Source organism: Amia ocellicauda, chromosome 1 (genome assembly GCF_036373705.1).
Source record: "Amia ocellicauda isolate fAmiCal2 chromosome 1, fAmiCal2.hap1, whole genome shotgun sequence".
Taxonomy (NCBI): Eukaryota; Metazoa; Chordata; class Actinopteri; order Amiiformes; family Amiidae; genus Amia; species Amia ocellicauda.
The window spans coordinates 21,228,707-21,244,101 of NC_089850.1; the positions used below are offsets into that span (position 1 = coordinate 21,228,707).

Sequence of the window (15,395 nt, forward strand, 5' to 3'; positions counted from 1 at the left end):
TTGTCAGTTGACACAGATCATTCTAAATGCGAGAAATTTACTCCCTCAGTAGATAGCCAGGCAAGGCACAATCAGGCCCTAGTTCAATTAGAATAATAGCAAAATAGTTTATTCAGCTATAATGAAACGCTTTGGAGATGGCCACTCAGGAAGAATTATCTGAAGTTACAATCATACTATCAAATTGAACAGGTGTCGCCAACCTTTTCTTTGATGGGAGCTACCTTATGAAAAACGTACAGAGTGACTCATATATATTTTTTAAGTGTTACAGCCCAAAATCCCTCCAGTTATAATAACCATATTATACTGCTCAGTTAACTGAAACATAATTTTAATATCACCTTGCAGGTAAACAAAGAGTCATGAAAACAATGTGTGTAAACAAAAAATCCTTCTCCCACTCAAAGTAGAAAGTAGTTAATGGCATAATAGCTGAAATGGGTAAGCTAACTAGCTAGCTAACAGTATTTTGCAAGGAAGTTCCCACATCACGATATCATCATGATACTGCCCAACTTTTAACTGGAACGTAATTGGAAAATATTTTGTTGCATTCGTATCAACCAATCATAAAAAACAGAGGTAGGATAATGTTGTCCAGAGAAACTTTGATTGGATAGTGGCTGGGAGGTTGCGCCAGCACAAGTTGAGGTGTGTCACCGGAAACAAAATCTAGAGGAAGTGTGAAGATAAAAATAGCTCACATTACAAAAAAAAAATATATACGTATCTGCATGTCTAAGGTGGAGAACAGGTTAGAATGTGGAAATGTGTTGGGGTTCAAAATATTACATTTTTAGTACTTCAAACTTCAGGCTTTTATATTGTTCACTTAGAAAAAAGACTGGCCTTCTTTTTCAGTCTGAAATGTTTATGTTTGAAAGACAATTTTATTTTTATTATGTACATAAATGTGTTTCTTTATAATCATAATTTGTATTATTATTTGTTTACTTGTTAAATTGTTTAACAGTGTTGCTGGTTCAGTTCTGTGGAAAGATATGAGGAATTAACCATTTATTTTGTGAAATACTACTTACAAATGCAATCACTAATTAATGAATTAAGTCTATGGACCTAGTGAAAACTACAGAGACTGCACTGATTGCTGTGAAACATTAAAAATGCCCTTTTTTGAGATCCAAATAGTCTGATCTGGAGCTCTGAGTTAGTAATGTCTAAAAGAATCTAAGATAGGGGGGTTTCACTTATATAACACTATCAATTTCAGTTTTACCACATACTGCAAAATATTTTTTATTTTATTTAAACAGAACATATAAATAAAATGTATTTTTTATACATTAAGGGATTTGTGTGTTTTTAGATTTTAATTTACTGTTGTAAAAACAGCAAGTAAAACAGCAAGTGAACCGTTTTGATACTTTTGGCTCTGATTTTTCAAAATATTCATACCATTTCCCTACAACATTGTATGATTTACCATTGCCATGTCTCAGACCATTCTTCTTACTCTCTCCTCTATTACTGGTCTGTCAAAAGTAGAAGAATGGTTTGTTGGTGTGGGCAAAAGAACTGTCACTCCTGCATCCAAAGTCATAGAATTCCTGGAGTGTATGTTGAGTGTATGGTTCATATAACAAGAGATAACTAACTTTTACCTCTTAAAACTTGTCCTGACACCTGGCAGTTTTTCCCCCTCAATAGTTTTGACATATCAGGTGAGATATCCAGAGCAGTGGCAACATGCAGTATTGCAGACAGATGCTCATCTGTGACCCTTGATCTGCATTTCGATTTGTTTATGTTCATTTTTGAAAAGAGTTATTCACAAATATAAGTGCTTGCAAAAAGGCTCTGTATATTGGCAAAAAGCTTTGGTAGCTTTGGGAAGTTGTCAGCTGAGATGTGTTGGTGAAAGTCTTGGAATGGCATTGTAGAGTACTTATCCCTGAGATTTTCCGTGCTCTGCAAATCCACAATCTCTATGTGGGGCTGTTGTGCAGTGAATGGATTGGCAAATAACTGGAATATTTAACTGGAAGTCTAAAGTGGCTTCCACATAGTCTGACAGTTTTGCACTGTAGCGTATGTAGCTTTCTTTCCGAAATACATACTTTTGCATTTTTAGAACCTCTCAGCAAGGGAAAGTCAGTGAAATTTCCTCCAACAGTTCGCCTATCCCACAAATTCAACTTGTCTTTATTTCCTCTTGCATTCTTATGACAACCTTATGGGTCCTTGAAATTTCCTATTCAAATGTTTTATTTGCTCCGTTAGATCGACATGAAAAGCAAGGTCCATCAGCCAATGAGGTTTGTCAAGTCCTTTGCCTAATGAAATTGTATTACATGGCACAAATTAAAGAACTACTTCAAAATTGTGCCACAACTCAAGCAACGTACTTGTAAGAAGTTCTGTATGTCATCGTATTGTGATCGTACAGCTAACAGAGCTCGAAACTGATAGTAATGCAAAGTTTGGCTGCGAATGAAATGCACACACTTAACAACTGTGCTCATTACGTTATCTAATTCAGCTACCTTGCCATACAATGATTCTTGGTGGATGATGCAATGTAAAACATGGGCTGATGGGTTGAGCTCTTGCATCTCTCCCTCACTGATCTGTGAAAAGCTCGTTTGGTACCACAAATTATTATAGATTTCATACCAGAAAAGTTTAGCAGGGACGAGATTCATTGCAGTAATGCCATTAATGCCTCACCGCAGCACAAACATTTATTTAATTTGACCCTACGTATAGGAGCTTACAAAAAAACATTGTTTTTGCTAATAATTCTTCAGTGCTTTTAAAACTTCTGTAGCTTACATCTTGATTAAGTGTGGCTTAATCACTTTAAGAACTCAATCAATGTTTTTATCTGCCTGTCCTCTCCTACTTGGTGATTTATGTCCTATGATCTCTACAGGCTGAAGACGCAGCACTGAAGATTGATGGAGGGCCATGCTATTCAAACAGCAGGTGTTGCTGAGACAGAAGCTCCTTTTGCTGGGCAGCCTTGCTGTTGGAAGTCTCCTGTATTTAGTTGCCAGAGTTGGGAGCTTGGATAGGTCTGTATACACAAATACACATACAAAAACATACATATATACAGTGCCTTGCAAAAGTATTCTCACAATTTTTACATTTTGTTGCATCAAAGCAGGGGTCCCCAACAGGTCGATTGCGAGCTACCAGTCAGGGGGCTCGCCAAATGATTTAGAAAGTACATACCTGGGAGAAAGTACCCTTTGAAGTAGGATTTAATATTTATTATATACACAATCTATTCCACAAATTAGAACTCATTGGTCAAAAAAGTGTTATGTTTGATGCAGACCCAACACAGCACATCTCACAGCCCAGTCAACACCATCACTACAGTTAAGCCTGGAGGTGGTTGAATCAAGCTGTGGTAATGCTTCTCCTCAGCAAAGACTGGAAACCTTGTTAGGATTGCAGCAAGATATGACCATTACATCATTTTCTCCAGCAGTATAGAAAATCACAATGATAAATACAGAGAGTACTTCATCTATTGGAGAGAATATTTATCCTTTGCATTAACTTAATTTTGTATCAGTATCATAATAGATCTAGTATGTTTCATTAATTTCAATTTTACCACATACTGCAAAATTATTATTTTTTATTTAAACAGAACGTATAAATACAATGTATTTTTTTATACATTAAGGGATTTGTGTTTTTTTAGATTTTAATGTACTGTTGTAAAGTGCAGTCAACCCTGGAGGTGGCAGCATCAAGCTATGGTAATGCTTCTTTTCAGCAGGGACTGGAAACCTTGTTAGGATTGAAGGGAAAAAGGATGGAGAAAAGTATAGGCAAATGTAGACCAGGTGTCAATCATAATTTTACAACGGGCCATACGATAACTTCATGTTTCATTTGAGGGCCACATAAATATTTGCTTGTCCCTATTGATTATGATTCACTGTTTTGTTTCAACAAGATTCACTACACTCTAAATAAAATTAATTTGTTATAATTATACTTAATCTTTAACACTTACAATTATTAAAAACACACAGCACACTTGCTGCTCTGAGGGGTTAATTTCTTTAGGAGACCTGACACCTCTTTTGCAAGACTAGTTTGTCAATGTCCGGAGTAAAGTCCAGTATTGTGACGTCCTCTAGGACCAAAGGAAAGGATCCAAGTGCAGGCTTTTAGAGTTGAAGCAGATAATCCAATAAGGGCAAAACGAGAGAGCATAAACAGGGACAGTCCAGGTCAAACGATCAAGCGAACAGGCTAGTAGGGAGCTCCGAAAGGGGTAAACGAGAGAAGGAAGCAAGAGGTCAAAAATACACAGGAAGGCAATCAAGAAACAAGGCTTAGAAATGATCCAGGAGAGAATGAAAGACTTTGCGATGAATCTAGGAAACAGAGGGGTTTAAGTACTGTGAAGGAGATAGGGATTGAACAAGGTGAATGAAGGATTGACCAATGACAGGAGAGGAGGATAGAACAGGTGTACCTGGTAGGGAAGAATGTGGAAAGACTGGTTTGACTGGATAAAGGAAAGGAGAAGCACTAAACTAGTATTCGGGAGAGGGAGACCTCTGGTGGTGAACTAAGGTAGAAACAGGGGAGACCGTGACAAGTATAGAGTGTAGATGCCTTTCAGTTGTGGTCTTCATCAGTGAAAACATCTGTTTGCACAGGATTTTTTGGATCTAAGCAATCAGCCCTGTTTTTTTCACCACACATCACAGTCCCACTCATTTATCCCACGGCAACTTAATTTGAGTCATGCATCTCTGGACTTGCTGAACTACAGTGAGGGAAAAAAGTATTTGATCCCCTGCTGATTTTGTACGTTTGCCCACTGACAAAGAAATGATCAGTCTATAATTTTAATGGTAGGTGTATTTTAACAGTGAGAGACAGAATAACAACAAAAAAATCCAGAAAAACGCATTTCAAAAAAGTTATATATTGATTTGCATGTTAATGAGGGAAATAAGTATTTGACCCCTTCGACTTAGTACTTGATGGCAAATCCCTTGTTGGCAATCACAGAGGTCAGACGTTTCTTGTAGTTGGCCACCAGGTTTGCACACATCTCAGGAGGGATTTTGTCCCACTCCTCTTTGCAGATCCTCTCCAAGTCATTAAGGTTTCGAGGCTGACGTTTGGTAACTCGAACCTTCAGCTCCCTCCACAGATTTTCTATGGGATTAAGGTCTGGAGACTGGCTAGGCCACTCCAGGACCTTGATGTGCTTCTTCTTGAGCCACTCCTTTTTTGCCTTGGCTGTGTGTTTTGGGTCATTGTCATGCTGGAATACCCATCCACAACCCATTTTCAATTCCCTGGCTGAGGGAAGGAGATTCTCACCCAAGATTTGACGGTACATGGCCCGGTCCATCGTCCCTTTGATGCGGTGCAGTGGAGTACAGAAAAACACCCCCAAAGCAATGTTTCCACCTCCATGTTTGATGGTGGGGATGGTGTTCTTGGGGTCATTCCTCCTCCTCCAAACACGGCGAGTTGAGTTGATGCCAAAGAGCTCGATTTTGGTCTCATCTGACCACAACACTTTCACCCAGTTCTCCTCTGAATCATTCAGATGTTCATTGGCAAACTTCAGACGGGCCTGTACATGTGCTTTCTTGAGCAGGGGGACCTTGCGGGCGCTGCAGGATTTCAGTCCTTCACGGCGTAGTGTGGGCGGCCCGTGGGCCAAATCCACCAGACACTTTTGACTGGACCGCGAGAATAAGTTTAATTAACTTTTTATCATAATTTTTATTAATTTTTTTTAAGTAATGCTACGGAGGTTTGTTGCACTCAGTGCTCGAACCAGAAACCGCGTTTAGTTTGCATATATAATGTTGGATGATATGGGATTTTTTGCTGGTGATATGTGGTTGTGAAGCAAAGATATGTTTGATTCCAAATCTGCCTGATTTCATGGAGATTTTGAGCTGGTTTTTTTACTTCGAAATGACTCAGAACCGCGCATTTCAGGTCTCCAGTTCTGGGGACCCCCAGACCCCCCGCCCTGAATTACTCAATCGTCTTTGCCCTCATTTTTCAACACTAATTTTGTGCAGTGCACTGTGGGACAAAGGAAAATGGTAAATACTTTAATCTAATAAGACACAAAATGAAAGTGGGTGAACACGTTTTAATACTAATATATACATTTATTTAAACATTTTATTTTTGTGCTTTGTCAAATTAATGTACTGAATATAAGCAACAGGGTATATTACTATGTGTGTCCCCTTAGAACAATCACACCCGTACACACCTGCCAGTGACTAACTACAAATCAATAATAACGTGCTCAATTAAAGTGCAAAACTAACAATTAACCCACAACCCACACAGTGCTCAGCACACAAACTTCAAAATAAAACCCTAGAATACAAAACTTGCAAAAACTGAAAAGTGAACAAACCCAACAGGCTTGTACCACCTTGTTACAACTTCACCATAGGAAGGGTCTGAATACTTTTGCAAGACACTGTGTGTGTGTATGTATATATATATATATATATATATATATATATATATATATATAGTGACACAGTGTTGGGTGTAGTCAGGAAGGGGAGGAATGTGAGGAGGAGTCACTCAAAGCCATTCCTGGTCTCCGCCTCCCCCCTCGAGGTAGAGCACACTCCCTATTTAAGCACCCACGATTACCCTGTTCAGGGCACGATACCTGGAGTGAGGTGCAGGAGGGCAAGAGAGAGTTCTGAATGAGCATTTGTAGTGATTTACTGGCAACCTGACCCATTTTTGTATGAGGACCCAACACTGAACAAACAAACTTGGATTGGACAACAACTATGGCTCTAACTCAAAATCCCATCCACTCACGTCCCAAGTGCTAGTTAGGGAAATTAATCACAGTATAGTAAGTGCCCGAACTGGGATAGGCTTTCTTTTTTGTCTCGCCTAAAGGCATCTCCACCGGCCGTCACGCTGTCAATCCCACGATCCTGCTACAAAGTCACCCCACAGTGTGTCATTATATATATATAAGTGTGTGTGTGTAACCTTTTATGAATATTTACTATTTTTAAAGCAATATGATCCTACGTAATAGGATGATGGACAAATAATTGTGAAGCTGTAACATGATAATGTAAAATGTACTGTTTTTATTTTTATCTATTTATTTTTACTACTGTTAGACAATTAAAATTGTATTTACCTTTAAAATGGGTATTTTTGAAATTACCAGCAACATTAGCTTTGTTAGATGCAGTACTACTTTTGATATCATCACTGTGAAGCTACTGGAAAGTGGAATGTATTTTAAACGTATTCAGATTTACTACAGGTATATGTTTGTGCTTACTTTATTTTCTCTCTGAAGTAGAAGTGCCTCAGAAGAAGCATCACTTGTGATTTAATTATAGTATTCAGTCCATTCTGTGTTAAAGCATTTGACATTCATTTTCACTTCACAGGCTGCAGCCTATTTGCCCTATAGAAAGCAGATTGACTCCTCAACTCCATGAGCAAATCCCCCTGCGAACTCTGCAGTACAAGCGGGGTGTTCTGCACGAGCTCCGCAAAGGGAACTCCACAAAAGAAAAGTTTAGAGTTCACAACCTGTTGCAGCAACTTCCTCGGGCCATCATCATTGGAGTGCGAAAAGGAGGAACAAGAGCACTTCTAGAGATGCTGAACCTACATCCTGCTGTGGTCAAAGCCTCACAGGAAATCCATTTTTTTGACAATGACCAAAATTATGCCAGGGGTATCGACTGGTACAGAGGAAAGATGCCCTTTTCCTTCCTTCACCAAATCACCATTGAGAAGAGTCCGGCCTACTTTATCACTGAGGAAGTCCCAGAGCGAATTTTTAAAATGAACTCATCTATCAAACTATTAATTATTGTGAGGGAACCCACAACAAGAGCCATTTCAGACTACACTCAAGTTCTGGAAGGAAAGGAAAGAAAGAATAAGACTTATTATAAGTTTGAGAAGCTTGCCATGGATACTAACACCTATGAGGTTAACACAAAGTACAAAGCTGTGCGAACCAGTATTTACACCAAACATTTGGAGAGGTGGCTGAAATACTTTCCTATTGAACAGTTTCACATTGTAGATGGAGACAAACTTATAACCGATCCTTTGCCAGAGCTGCAGCTTGTAGAGCAATTTCTAAATCTCCCTCCAAGGATTAGCCAATATAACTTATACTTCAATGCTACCAGAGGGTTCTACTGCCTGCGATATAACATTGTCTTTAACAAGTGCCTGGCAGGTAGCAAAGGGCGAATACACCCAGATATAGATCCCTCTGTGTCCACAAAACTGCGCAAGTTTTTTCACCCTTTTAATCAAAAGTTTTATCAGATCACAGGAAGAATATTTAACTGGCCATGAAGCTAAATGTTTATGATAGATTGTTGAACATTCAGGCATTTTCAAAATGTTTTGTTTCAAATTATTTAAAATGCACTTTGATTAGAATAAAGACTTCAGATTATTACAATGTGACCAAATATAAAATGGGATCAATATTTATTTCTTTATAATGAATTACAGTATATTGCAATATTTTATTTTAGTTTAGTTTGCAATTTTCAGTTTATTTCTTTACTATAAGTGCTCATTCAGACAACATAAGATGTTTAGTGTAAGAGATTGCTAAGTCTGACATTTTACACCTCATGGTTTGTTTTTAGTCAATTCCAGTGTAGTGTTGCTTCAATGCACTAAAGTTAAATAATATAAACTGGGAGTCATAGTTAGACATTGGTTTTACATTTTATAATCATGACACATTATTATATATTATAAATGTTCCAAACAAGAAAACATACACAATAAAATATTTCTACAAGTACAGTGGTGAGAGAAGGTTTGTGAACCCCTTAGAATGATCTGAATGAATATGACCTAACAAATAACATAAAAAATAATAATAAAATAATAATAAAAATATTCATATAACGTGGGAACAATGTATTATATAGTGGGAATGATTTAATTATATTATTGGAACAATGTATCATATTGTGGGAACGATTTAATTATATCGTGTGCTGCACATGATTTACATAAACAATATGATTACGATTACCCTGCATATAATGCACTTAATGTGAATAATTAAATCATAGCCTTTTACATCCAAACTATAAATTACAAGAGTGGCATTGTCCAAGCTGTTACAAAAAAGAGTGGATGTTTAAAGTGATATTAAAAGCATAAGTGTCTTGTCTTTTCTAAGCCCTATTGTAGCCAAGCATGAATTACAGCTTAACATCGTAATCATATTGTTTATGTTAGTAAAAACATATCCATCCTTTATTCATAGTATTAGGACGTGTCCAACTGTTTACGTACAAACTTTGAAATGTAATGGTTATGTTTAAAGCACATTAAGCCACGTTAAGCAATTTAGACTATCTTTCTGCTGCCGTGTCATCAGCCATGTCTGATGAGACTGGAGATTGATATTGCCAATGATCATCCATGATGCCTGATCTACGCATTGTTTTTTGGAATGGAATTGTAAGCATAAACTAAAAACCTTAAGTGTAGAAAATTCAGTTTTGCAGGTACATATTTTGGCTAATTTTGACATTGAATTCGATCCATACATTGCTTCCTTCTGAATGTAATCCTGTCACAAATTATGTAGTTTGACCAATCGTGCACACGATATAATTAAAACGTCCCCATGATATATTAATCGTTCCCACTCAATTTATTTATATATATATATATATATATATATATATAATTTCTTGTCCCCTCCAGGGCTCTGTAGGTTTTACATTTTTCTTTAAAAAAATGGAGCAGGCAGGCCAAACTGGCCCCATTCAATCCAGACCCCGTTTCTGAACTTTTTCTGAAAGTAGGCCACTGTTCTTAACCTGTAGTAGGTGGTCCCAGGGGATTGTAGGATAGTATGTTCTTTTTTTAAGCATGGACAGAAAACAAACTATAATATAAGCCTTTTTTTAACTTATGGCCAAAAATATTACAGAAATGTAATTTAACATTTGCAATTAGAATAATTAATGTTTAATTTGAAGTTAAGTTATTAGTAAATGTACTAATTTGTCGTGGAGAGGTCCAAGTTCAAGAATAACCTTCGGCATTTTTGGACAAAACATACATGGCATCAGTTTTCCATAGGAGCCATGGCAATATCTGCAAACCCTGATAATGACCTGACATTTTTGTAATTCCAAATATTGCATTACATTTCCATAGTGCTATATGTGCTTCTCCACCAGAAATTGCTGCTTGAACATATTTGAACATATATTTATTATTATTAATATTAGTATTGCTACTTTATTGTTCCACATGAAAGATTTTTTTCTTTACTTATTGGTCATTGAACTTATTCCAATTAAATGTTTTCTATGCATGTTTAGTACTTGCTATTATAGCACTATAAGCAGAAATGAATACATATATTAAAGAAAATCACTTATGGTCTATTTCTTTTATAAACATGTATAAGTAATATGTTACTTGTATGTACTATATGTAAGTTTTCTTTTCATTAAAGTATATTGCAAGTAATACAAGTTATATGTTTTTTTCATATATGTATTCATTTATGTTCATCTAATGCAATATTAGCATGAGCTAAATTTGGTATAGACAATTGAGTTCGAACATGTTAGATTACAACTGAGATGCTATCTTTCGACGTAGCTTATGTGGGTCTCTATTTCCAGTTTGTCTACAAATTCAAACACACATATTTCCTTTGTGGGCAGGTTAGCTGCTTCTGGTAGCAGATTACAGAGCTTGCCCTGTACAGAGCACACCCATCACTGCGACAACCATGACAGTGCCAGCCCTTTATCCCACTAATCATTAAAGCACAACCCCATGAATATCCAACAACTGTGTTTACAATTGATTATGGAATAATAATAATTATAGTTATGATGATATTATTATAAATGTCTGTCAGGTTTGCAACAATATACGTCACTGTTTACTTGTTTCTCTTAACAGTAGTTGCTGTTGAGCTGATATATTAAGACTGTCATACTGCATAATTAAGGAACTCACTGCTGAAATCAGTGAAGATGGCAGACATGGGACAAATACAATAAAGAAGTTATTGTTAAAATGGCATTCTGTGAGAGTCTGCATACATAACATAACCTTATAGTTTCTCTTCTTTGTGAAAGCATGTTTTCCAACAGTTAAATAAACCATTTAATCCACTAGTGTTGTGCTTGCTTCTGTGCCCTATAATAATCCTATTAAATCCAAATAAGCCTTTTCTTTTTAGCATGACATTGTATTGTTATGTAGCAGAATGCCTTCAACCACAAGGAGTTTGCCTTTGCTCTTTGAAATTACATTTTTTAATTATTGTTATTTCTAGTGTTATTAAAACTCTTGCATATTTTGTTTTATAAATAATCATTTATATCATACACAATTTCTTGATCAATATGACAACATTTAGAAGTTAGAAAAACAGCAACCAAACAGTTTCGTTAAACTGCAAATATAATTAGTATTTGAAATAAAAATACAAAAATGTAATACATTTTAAAAAATCCTTATGTTCTGGGTTAGGTCGATGTATTTTTCAGGTCAACTTGCCCGTCAATAAATATTATATAAAAAACATGTTAGTTGCTAAGACAGTTGTCATGGAAACTGAAGTATGAACTAGTGTCTTGGCTAGTACAACACGAGGACAATTCTCAGTAGTAATTTAGATTAAGTTTATACATACTGGTACATTAGGGAACAAAACAATGGCACTTGACTATCTGTGCTCTGAAATACAGTGCAATTAAAAAAAACATATAAAATGAATTTGTTGGGTTGAAATAAAACTGGTAAAGTAGCTTTTCAATTATTTTGTATTTTTCTCCTGAAGTTGAAAATAATTAGTTTTCACCAGCAGAAATGTAAAGCTGACAATAACAAATAATAATAATTATAATAATATTAATATTAATAATAATAATAATAATAATAACAAATACACCTACCAATGATCTTTACATGTATCTTTATAATTCATTTTGTGAAGAAAACATGTAGTAATCACCCCCACCCCCGGCGGTCATTACAATATGTTAAGTAAAAGCATATCAAGATTTACACATCATCCCCTGGGAACAGTTTTTTCCTTTGAAAAACACTAATCTCTTTTGGCAGGCAATTACATTTCTGTATCCACAACACAGCCCATTTGTGACTAAGCTATGCTGTTAATATATGCACTTTACCACTGATGTGGCAAACTATGCACCACACTTGTAATTTCATGCAGGTCCATGTATGCAAATATGTCCAGCTTTAAGGTATTTCAGTACTTTTTAGAAGATTATCCTTTTAATGTCCATTATGAAATGTGTTCCCTTTCAAATCGAAAGACAGCCATTACCGAATGGGAAGAGCCTTCTGACCTGCCAATCAGTGAAAACATGTACCAAAGCTGCCCAATAGGGGCCCTGCTGGCAGGAGGAAGATCCGCCCCCAGCATCTGTGATTGCAACTCCTGATTGCAACTGCCTGCCATTTCTTCTTTCACCTGCCAGTGATACTGCTTTTAGTCTCGTTCGCTTGTGTGCGTTGTAGCGTAACGTACACTTATACATTTCAATTAAAGAAGTGAATTTATAGTATCACCTTATCACGAATCCTGGAATCTTGTAGAACTCAATTTCTGTAATAATTGGACGCAGACACCAATTCCAAAGATATAAATTGTCAAATGTATTAAAAACAAAGACTAAATGTAGCACTACACTAATTATACAAAAGGGAAAAACTAATTAAAATTCAACTCTAGATCAACAAATCAAAGACAAATCACTTCCGTGACCAAATCAAAGACCATGGGATCGCATATGATAACACAAATCGTTAAACAAAAAAGGTTATAAACACATTGACTACAATACCGGTTAGTAAGACGAAGGTGAGTCTTTCATTAGTATTGTTAGTCGGACATCAAATAACTACGCAGGTTAGTATTTATGTCAGGTAACTTCTCGTTATATATATATCAGTCTCATTTACAAAGTCTCATTTCCCTTAACTGATTATTATTCAATGATTAAGGATGGGCAGGGTCACCAATAATCTAATGTCTATTAACGTGTGTTAAACAGTAAAACAGTTAAACGGGAATGAGAAGATATTTCTCGGCGTTGACAGGTTTTATTTCTAAAATTGTCAAACAAAACAGTTTAATGCAACACACATTTACACTCATCTAAAGGATTATTAGGAACACCTGTTCAATTTCTCATTAATGCAATTATCTAACCAACCAATCACATGGCAGTTGCTTCAATGCATTTAGGGGTGTGGTCCTGGTCAAGACAATCTCCTGAACTCCAAACTGAATGTCTGAATGGGAAAGAAAGGTGATTTAAGCCATTTTGAGCATGGCATGGTTGTTGGTGTCAGACGGGCCGGTCTGAGTATTTCACAATCTGCTCAGTTACTGGGATTTTCACGCACAACCATTTCTAGGGTTTACAAAGAATGGTGTGAAAAGGGAAAAACATCCAGTATGCGGCAGTCCTGTGGGCGAAAATGCCTTGTTGATGCTAGAGGTCAGAGGAGAATGGGCCGACTGATTCAAGCTGATAGAGCAACTTTGACTGAAATAACCACTCGTTACAACCGAGGTATGCAGCAAAGCATTTGTGAAACCACAACACGTACAACCTTGAGGCGGATGGGCTACAACAGCAGAAGACCCCACCGGGTACCACTCATCTCCACTACAAATAGGAAAAAGAGGCTACAATTTGCACAAGCTCACCAAAATTGGACAGTTGAAGACTGGAAAAATGTTGCCTGGTCTGATGAGCCTCGATTTCTGTTGAGACATTCAGATGGTAGAGTCAGAATTTGGCGTAAACAGAATGAGAACATGGATCCATCATGCCTTGTTACCACTGTGCAGGCTGGTGGTGGTGGTGTAATGGTGTGGGGGATGTTTTCTTGGCACACTTTAGGCCCCTTAGTGCCAATTGGGCATCGTTTAAATGCCACGGCCTACCTGAGCATTGTTTCTGACCATGTCCATCCCTTTATGACCACCATGTACCCATCCTCTGATGGCTACTTCCAGCAGGATAATGCACCATGTCACAAAGGTCGAATCATTTCAAATTGGTTTCTTGAACATGACAATGAGTTCACTGTACTAAACTGGCCCCCACAGTCACCAGATCTCAACCCAATAGAGCATCTTTGGGATGTGGTGGAACGGGAGCTTCGTGCCCTGGATGTGCATCCCACAAATCTCCATCAACTGCAAGATGCTATCCTATCAATATGGGCCAACATTTCTAAAGAATGCTTTCAGCACCTTGTTGAATCAATGCCACGTAGAATTAAGGCAGTTCTGAAGGCGAAAGGGGGTCAAACACAGTATTAGTATGGTGTTCCTAATAATCCTTTAGGTGAGTGTATATTGAAGGTCTGGACGACGAAGACATCAGGACAGACCTCTTGCTGTCCAGGATGAAGCCTAAAGGGGACTTTAATCGGTGCTCCAGGTGCCAGAGCAAGCTGCCCTCTGACGATGGGCATGACCTCTGTGTCCGATGCCTGGGCACTGAACACACCCAACAAGCACTGACTGGTGACGGAGGCTGCAAGCATTGTACTGCCTTCACAGAGGCTACGTGCCGCAAGAGAGCCAGGAACTCCCCGCCGTTTTTTAAGTGCCTCAACGAGTCGTCGCAGTGGAGGCTCTACCCGCCGCTCTTCTGCAGGTTCAGCCCCACGCAGGCCCACCCTGAGAGTGTCTACACAACAACAAGCCAGATGGTGATCGTCTTCATCCATCCCCAGCTAGGGTGTAGTCTGCTTCCCCCTCTCCGCCTCCTTGTAGGCATTCTCCAGAGAGGAGACCACGCTCCCACAGAAGGAGATCCCTGAGGGATAGACGGTCCCGATCCACCTTATCTCGGTGCTCTACTCTGCAGAGAGTTTCACCATGCCAGTCCCCTCCCCCTAGAAGGCAAGGGGCACCTCCCTCCTGGAGAGCGGAAGAGGAGCAATTTAAGAGCATGATGCTCTGCCAATTTAGGGAAGTGACGGAGACCTTAGCCAGTCAGCAGCACATGCTGAACAACGTGGCTGGGCGTGGCTGCCGTCAGCCGGCTAAGGTGATCGGGTAAGGCTAAGGAGACAGCTTCGAAATATGCGGATCTCCAGCAGACTCCAGGCTTCAGGCAGAGGAACATACAGCAGAGGTCATACGTCATGTGACTGCACTGGGTCTTGCAGTTCACACAGAGAAAAGCTCCCTCGAACCTGCACAGATAGTTGGCTTCTTGGGAATGAGGCTAGACTCTTGGGAAATGCTTGCCTACCTATCCAAAGACAGACTCGAGTTATTGGAGAAGTGCCTCGCATCATTCAGAAGGGCATCGACTTTCCAACTGGTCAAGTTTCAA

At 38.1% G+C, this 15,395-nt stretch overlaps 1 protein-coding gene across 1 annotated transcript in view; it reads left to right on the top strand.

Moving 5' to 3' along the window:
* Positions 1–9,691, top strand: part of LOC136744763 (heparan sulfate glucosamine 3-O-sulfotransferase 5) — a 50,444-nt gene extending 40,753 nt beyond the window's left edge. The window contains exons 2-3 of the mRNA XM_066698787.1: positions 2,897–3,038; positions 7,422–9,691. Of these exons, the coding sequence (XP_066554884.1) occupies positions 2,932–3,038; positions 7,422–8,352 (1,038 nt within the window). The 5' untranslated portion in view covers positions 2,897–2,931 and the 3' untranslated portion in view covers positions 8,353–9,691. The remainder of the gene's footprint in view (positions 1–2,896; positions 3,039–7,421) is intronic.
* The last annotated feature ends 5,704 nt before the right edge of the window (positions 9,692–15,395 follow it).